This window comes from Pavona decussata, unplaced genomic scaffold (assembly GCF_977016875.1).
Source record: "Pavona decussata unplaced genomic scaffold, jaPavDecu1.1 SCAFFOLD_270, whole genome shotgun sequence".
NCBI lineage: Eukaryota > Metazoa > Cnidaria > Anthozoa > Scleractinia > Agariciidae > Pavona > Pavona decussata.
The window spans coordinates 1056603-1064849 of NW_028145672.1; the positions used below are offsets into that span (position 1 = coordinate 1056603).

Here is an 8247-nt window from a genome sequence, read left to right on the forward strand (position 1 = left end):
GGGATAACCTTCACAAACCATATAAACAAGTTATCGCAAAAAACTTCCCCAGAAATTTACTTCGTCAGTGTTTCAGTAGCCTGTGTACAGCCGACCCCTCCCCTCAGGAAAAATCGGGCTGTACACATGCTATGTTTCAGGCATCGAAAACTCGGCTTTCGTTGTTAAAGTGAAAACAAAGAAGCGAGCAAGAGCTATGGGACACCGAGAAAGATCTCGATTGATTTATGACAGTTCACTGATAACTCTGAGGGCGCTGTACATGTGACTAGGAAATAAATCATGTGCCTTTAACTGTGGCAGCCGTTTTCAACATTGCATACTTGACTGGCTGGCGGTTCTAAAAATTTGTTTCCTGCTGAAAGTGTTTAATTTGTGGGTCCTAATCGCAAAACAAAAAAAAAAATTGTTGCCGTTTGTTGCTATTATCTCTGTCAAGTTTTAAATAAGACTCTGAAAGAATTTTAAAATTATAGTGGAGCTTCTCGCCTCTCAATAATTTGCGACTTTTCAAGAGTGGCGCAACAGATTTCTCGCCCAAGATGTTAAAAAGTAGAAAACCCTGTAGGTTAAGCTTTTAAATCTTACCTCTTCTTGTCGTCGAGATTAACAATAGTTTCAAAACGCACGATGAAATAAGGCGCTAGGTGTACAAGGGCAGTAGCAAAACAAGTTGGAATAAACTGTTATGACGTCACAATGAGTTCAATTTCACGTCAGCGTTCCAGCGCGCGTGACAGATACGAACTCGCGCGCTCGCACGGTAGGCAAGTCAGCACTTTAGTTAAATGAATAGCCAGTATTCATGTAAAAAGGCTATTTAATGTCCTTCACTTACTACATACTTTCAGTGGTTAAAATAACAGACAAGATTTTGCACAACCGAATAGGAGTTTAAGATCCATTCTACGATCAGGCCTAATTTGCTCGCTAATCTTGCAATTGAATTCCCGCCAAGAGAAACGCAACTAAGCGTAATCGCTGGTTTTCAATTGAGAGTCGAAAGTAATTCACTTTTGCCTTAGCTTTGCTTTGCTACGCTCTGTGATTGGTTGGAAAAACTCCCGCCACTTTCTCAACCAATGGGAAAGCAATCCAAACCAATCATGACTTGCTCGCACGCGTTTTCCCGCGCTTAGGACGGTGCATTTAGTTGCTTCGTGATTGGTTAATTCAACTTTTTGCGTCCGTTCTGATTGGTTAGAACCAGTGATTACTTTGTGTTATGTTTTACGATACTCAATTGAAAACCGTCCTAAACTTCTTGCCATTTTTTGTTTGGTTGTTCCGCTAAGAGTTGTAAAACTATAACTTCAAGAAAATACTTTACAATGGACTGTAATAAATTTTGACAATTTAAATAAAACCTTGGGTAACCTCTCTACACTTATCCAGCCTTCCTCTGTAAGGGGACATTTATACTTGACTAAATTATGTACACATTTTGGTGCTTTTGATAATTTAGGGCATTATATAAGTAATACTTTTAAAAATAATCAAACAAAATTCAATATGTACAAGCTGACGAATAAAAAGCGCACATTTCATTGTCGAGTTTCAAATGTGATTTAAGCACTTATAAAGCGCCACGCACAAGCACGATATATTAAGCTGAGTTACAGTATAAAATTCGCAGAGCATTTCCAGCTGCAAGTTTCTATCAGCTTACAAGAAAATTAAAATTTATACAAAGACGTCAAACGCATTTCCATTGCAATTCCTGTATAACGATTAGTGGGTAAACATGTGTGGATCCTGGTGCACAAGCCAAATCCTAACCCTGACTCAAATTCAAGGTTTTATGCAGGATGTCAATACACACGACAGTGAAATGAAGGTGAATGCCGTCCCTAAGAAGAATTCACCTTCTGGAGAATTCAAGCGCATTATGGAAATTGATCTAGTACTATCGCGAAATATTTAAGGAACGTAAATTTAATTTTTAAGACGTTTCCGTTTGCAATTTGCCGTCGCGTAGCAGCAGATCCAGCTCATGGCTATTTCAGCTGGTTAACACTACACTGTTCCTTCTCGGTTGCTATCTGGTTTCTGAAGTATTAGCTGCCACAGTTACAGACGAATTTTCAAAGTTTACAGTCTCGTTTTGTGAATCATACGAGGCTGTCCCGTCCAAATGTTGTAACGTCTCCACTTGCACCGAGTTTGGCAATGACACTGACGAATTACTCCCCGCGCCGTTTTGAATTACTCGCGTAGAAGAATCGGTGCGTATTGCTAAAGTTAATTCTGAGTGAGTAGCGACTGCGTTGCAACCTAAATCTGTCTCCAAGCTTGATGGCGTTAAGCTCCCTGGCAACGCGGATTCTAAATCTCCCGGATGTAGCGAGTGGACTGGAGACGAAGATCCCGAATTTTCCGATGAATTCTCTAGGGTTCCCGGAAGTTCCGAGGAATTGCTTGAACCTCCAAGGGCTTCTGCTAATCTGGTTCGCTCTGCCAACGGCGTTAGAGTTCTGACTGAAGTTGTTGAATCTTCAACTACAGAATCCTCTACAGCCGGCGTTGAAAGTGAATTCAGCGGTACAACAACAGAAGATCCCGGAAGTGACGTAACCGCTGTGGGTGTGTACACTGGCGGTGGTTCATCCGGGACATTAGATACCAGTGTCTGCTCGTTCACATCAACAGCAGTATTAGAGATTCCTTCTGGGTACAGTTCAGCGTAATTCTTGATGAGATAAAAAGGAACGTTAATTTGATAGCTCACATCAACGAAATCAAATATGAACAATTCTGGCTTCAGGGGTATTTCATTTATTATGAAGTGGGGTGACCTGGTGAAAATTGAAGGGGAGGGGAGGGGCATAGTAAAACAAGAATGCCTACCAAGGGGGGTGGGGGGAGCGACACCTAACGAGAAAAGACTTCCCAGGGTTAACTTTTCATTGAGCTATCCTTAATGACACGAAACGTTTCACTTAATGCCTCATGAAACAACAAAAGTGATAAAATTAGCTCAACGAAACGCCGACAAACCCCAACTGTTTAGTTCAATAGGCCATTTTACAGTTGTGTGCTTAGTGACCAGGCCTCGGATTGGAAGCGAGGCTGGGGTTGACCTTGTTTTGATACAGACCCCACTGCTTTTCATATGTAAATGCAAACTAGTTAGCATAAGAACATCATGATCTACATATGAAAAGCAGTGAGGTTTGTATCAAAACAAGGTCACCCACAACCTCGCTTCCAATCCAAGGCCAGGTCACTTAGAACACAACTGTAAAATGGGCTATTGGTTAGGTACCAGACTTCGGAGTGGTAGGCCTGGGTTTGATTCCCGGACTAACAGTCAGGGTCTTAAAATAACTGAGGAGAAAGTGTTGCCTTTGCTCTGACATTTGCAGATGGTTCTAAAGACTTTCTAGTCTCCTCGGACAAGCACTTTCACTGATCACTCTTGTGGGACATAAAAGAACCACTAGGGACGTAACAAATCTCTGGCAATGACCACCCCTGGTGTCTATCTCAAGTTTGTTCATTCACTTTAGCCTGTACAATCATAAAAAGGGATGGGACCAACAAGTGGACTATAGTGGCAGCCTTTGGCACCTATATAAGCTGACGTCCGGTCCTTTTTCCCAGCAAAATAATGTTTAAATGTTAAACGGACATGTCTGTTCCCTGTTCGTTCAGACCACCACCACCACCATCATCATCATCATCATCATCATCATCATCATCATCATCATCATCATCATCAAATGCGGTCAGTTCCTAACAACTTACCGGTAATTTGTAAGGAGTAAAAAATTGAACATCTGGGTTCTGTATGAAATGAAACTGTTGTATTGTCCCTGCAGGCATTCCTTGAAACACCAACTCTGCCCAGTTCTGACCAGCGATAGGTACTGTGCCAGTATTGGCTTGGGTTATCGCACCAGAGTTGGCTTGACGGTGGGAAGTTGAAGTCACACGGCGATCGTTAGTCCCAGTAATGGGTGCCTACAATCATAGTAAGCACATCATTTAGAACAACAATGAGTGCACTGCTTCCATATGACAGGTGCTATCTCAAAGGGAAAGAAAGAAAGGAGGTTGGAAATGAGAGAAACGACAAATTTAATAGACTTTTCCAATGTTTCCAACATTCTGAACTGAAAAAAAAGGGTAACTAAAATTCCTGATAGAATTTCCGAATTTTAGGGGGGATTTATTTGATTACCAACCTAAATTTCCGGATTTTTCATGCAAATAATGAACACCCATGATTTTTTTGCTGGTTTAGCCTTAAATACGGGAAGGAATCTGTTTAAATGTTTCAGATTGAAGTAGGTTAGGATTCGTAAAGGTAACAAAAAGACTATATAAAGTTTCAAACCTTGCTTTGTGTTTTTGGGATGAGCAAACAGCTTCTGAAAACGGAGGCTGCTGACAAACAACCTTCTTAAAAATGGGAATAAAGTCTGAACAAACGACGCAGGGGTCGGGGGATGCCTTAGGGTGAAGCTCACTAACACAATGTCTATGCACTTGTTTTATTCTTTTTGTCGGGTGGGGAATTGGGTAATTCACTACCTCTCAGAAGTAACGACAACTGTAGGTGACCACTTTTCCGAAACAAAATTAATTTTGTGTGGGTAACAGGTTCAAGTTTATTTAAGTAACTTTAGTACAATACCTGTCCATGAGTTATTGTAAGGTCACGGCACACGTACACAGATGCCGTACACAACAGGACATCACAACTGATGATAATCACCAAGCAGATGTATACAGCTAATCCAACTCTTCCAGCCTCGTTTCTGTCCTCAAAGTACTGTTGTGGTTTAAAGTAATCCTCATGGGACCTTTGGCCAAATGTGCCTCTGTTTCTATAATAGTCGCGAGTCACAGTTGACTCAAAACGGAAGTGGGTTATGACCACGGTGCCCAGAACAATGGCGCATATAATCAGGATGACAATAGCAACAAGACAACAGCCCAGGAAAACACCAATCTGTGAAGAATGAAGGATAAACAAGCTATAGTTGAAGGGTTTGGTGCAATAGGGGTGTAATTGCTCTGAGAGTAAATGCCGGTGCTAGACACCCCATCACAGCTTTCAATAAAATTCCTGCCTATGGACCTTGTGCTTCTGCATTAAGTGTAGTGTAGTGAATCAGTGATTAATCCGGCTAAACAAAAGACTAGAAATCCTGTGAAAACTAGTGGGAAGGGGAGATAAGGGTCAAAATGGTCTAAGTCACTCTACCCTACAGAGTATGCAGACCAGACTATATGCTGGCAGTCTTGTAGGGTCGACTATAAAAACTAGTGAAAAAATGGAACAGCGTTTCGGTGTCATCTTGGCACCATTATCAAGTAAAGAAATATGTAACAGAAAAGATAATTTATACAGAAAGTAAAGGTGTGAAATAGAATAAATTAAATTAAGACTAAAAGTAACTGTCCGGTGTTCATTCAGAGAGGTGTTATAAAGTGAGAGTTATGTCCGTTCACTGGGTTAGACATTAGTCAAATAGTTTCCCACGAATGGCGTCTGACTGGGTGTTAAGCTACTTGTAGGATCAATATTATTATTATTATAATTATTATAAAAAAAATGCTTCTTGAATGAAGTGTGCAATTTGTTTTTCAACACCTCCATCTCATTCTAAACATTTTCCAGTTTATCCAATTTGTAAATGCGTATTTATTTTATTCATCGTACCCTGCAGTAATTTTGAGGCTTCACAGCAGTAGCCATTCCAGCCAAACCTGTCAACAGGATCTGAAACAGAACAAACCCACAGGCTGATTAACAACACTGTTTAATCCAGGGATGCTTTCCATTTAGCCAAAATTCCAAAGCCAATATGTTGAAAGGAAGGTATGAAGCTAAATTGGGATTTCCTGAGGGGAGGAGTGGCCCAAACCAAAAACCTTCCAACTGGCATGGGAGGGGTAGGGTGATTTTCTGGAACAAGACAGTATTCATTTATAGGATCAACACACCACATAAAATTAATATTCAAAAACTGGCCATGACTCTGCAAATTACATGACTGTATAATTAAATTCTTAATATACAATTAAAAGCTCTGTCTATTCAGTGTGTACGTAATTATAGTGGTGTACATATTTCAATCTTTACCAAGTAGTTGATGAAGTTATTGCGTACACACTATAAATTGAATTAAACTTAGTAAGTTAATTATAGTGTGCAGTGGTTAAATTATACAACATTACATAAAGTTGAAAACCACACCAGACAGGAAATGGTTTGTTGTATTTGATATTGAAGCAGAGTACTTTTAAAAAGAACTTATAATATTGCATTGGCTGAAAATTTTTTTTACCATTTTTAAAACTAATTCTGGTTTGTTTTAAATATTAAATATTGCACTGTGTTTGATGTTTAATCTGCTTTGATGAAATCTCGATACACACCACTACACATTCATACGTGCATTAACTTAACAATTGACAACATTAGGTTGCATGACTGCACTTTGGTAAACTAATGTTTAACCTTTAATTGACATCACAAGTGACAGTTGTGACGTAAATAGAGTATTGTTATGGTAATGGAGGTGGTGACTGCAAAGTGATATACTCTAATTTTATCTGTGTATGTTTTTTGTTTGAATATTCCACTTCCTAGCAACGACGCCATTTTTCTTTATGAAGAACAAGCTAGGAGTCAAGATTTCGAGAACCTTAAATTAAAAACTTTTTTCTGTTCATTGGCAATGTTCAATATTCATTTAAAATCATTTGCTGTTAGTAATATGACAGTAGCTGTTTTAGTGTTGTAATTTGCATTTATCCTTACGTACAATACTATTGTGCACTTACAAAAAACTCATAACCTTTAACACAGCACAACGTAATTTCTGCAAACAAATTATCGAATAATTTTGAAACTTTATACTATTGTTTCTCTGTTTCTTTTGAGTCTAAAGGACTCTCTCATCTGTCTGTTAAATTTGACAATTTTCAGAACAAATGAAATAGACTCTTAAAAGCTTAAAATGTCATTCAAAATTGTGTAATAATGCAAATCATTCAGCATGATTCTGCATTTAAACGCCTGATAATTATTCAGCCTGATCAACACATGCTATTGTAAAGATGCAACAAAATCAGAAGGTTTGAGATGTAAAATAAAATAACAGATTATTACATTGAGCAATTGATATAATGATATTAAAAATTCATTGTACGAATTTTTAATTTTTCACTTTCTTTCCACATTTGAAAAAATGACAGCTGAAGTGAACTGGAAAATCAGAAACATCTGCATGCAGCCGATTTGAAATAGATGTTGATCCAAGATATATCAGGTATAGACAGAGTGAGAGAATTAACACATTAAACAATGATCTAAGATAAAGTAAGATAATCTGGCTGTAAGATAAACACATCCCAAAACAAAATGTGTGTGTTCTCCTCTAAGCTGTCGAACAATGCGCCGCTTTCAACAGAAAACCTCAAATTTGCATAGAAACGTTTTTGAACGAGTCGTGAAACAATAGGCAACATATAGCGATTTACTGGGGAGTGAATTTTTTTCTCATGAAAGTTTATTGCAAAAAATTCTAAAGATTTCAAGTCAGGCAAACGCAAAGTTTTGAATTAGCAAATACCTAAGATTACCTTGTTACAGGCTTACGTCTTAGACAGGAAGAAGTTGGATAAGCTGACAAACACAAGACAATTGAACCAAAACTTAATTAATGGCACGAAGAGAAAAACAACTTAGGAAAATAACCCACCTCGATTTAAAGTAAATTACCCAAGGCATCGAAAAATTTTCCCCGAATAGACTATATTTAGCTGATTAGCTAAAAACACCATATAATAGATTGTAAATGCGACACTTTAAACGTGCGTTGACTAACCGAACTAGAAATAAACATTCCATGAGCAGAATCTACAGCTGCAGCTGGCTTAATGATAGTAGAGTCTGACCACGAGAGTTTCACAGTATAATTGTATGAGAATATTTCTGTATGATAACTCTGATATATATTCAATACATACCCAACTCCCAAGCCAGATTCCCATTCCAAAGACTCCAAAGTAATAGTCGGTTACGTTCACGGAAGCAATGCCTGTGATCACCGCCAAAATTGCGAGAGCAACATGGCTGAAGGACAAGTAACGAAGTGTCTTTAAATTCGAGGCCATGTTTTACAGATCACATAGCAGATTTCGGATCCCTGTATTCTTCAAACTTCAAGATATTGTCTAGCAAAATTAGACACGTGCATGTCGTGAGACACACAGCTGCAGTGATATCAC

The 8247-nt window shown here is 38.6% G+C and overlaps 1 protein-coding gene across 1 annotated transcript; it reads right to left on the reverse strand.

Annotated features, from left to right (window-relative positions):
- Positions 1–802: 802 nt before the first annotated feature.
- On the reverse strand, positions 803–8247 carry LOC146455779 (uncharacterized). Its single transcript, XM_085093850.1, has 5 exons — positions 7987–8247; positions 5672–5731; positions 4640–4957; positions 3748–3963; positions 803–2689 (listed from the first exon to the last, which is right to left on the reverse strand). Exons 1-5 carry the CDS (start codon positions 8131–8133, stop codon positions 2039–2041), a joined length of 1392 nt encoding a protein of 463 aa, XP_084949976.1. The 5' UTR covers positions 8134–8247; the 3' UTR covers positions 803–2038.

Excerpts from the sequence above, each read along its gene's own strand:
- LOC146455779 (XM_085093850.1), bottom strand. The coding sequence starts at position 8,133 with ATGGCCTCGAATTTAAAGACACTTCGTTACTTGTCCTTCAGCCATGTT. Across the intron at positions 5,732-7,986 it reads GAATCTGGCTTGGGAGTTGG|ATCCTGTTGACAGGTTTGGC; the intron begins GTATGTATTGAA and ends GTTCTGTTTCAG. Across the intron at positions 3,964-4,639 it reads TTACAATAACTCATGGACAG|GCACCCATTACTGGGACTAA; the intron begins GTATTGTACTAA and ends CTATGATTGTAG.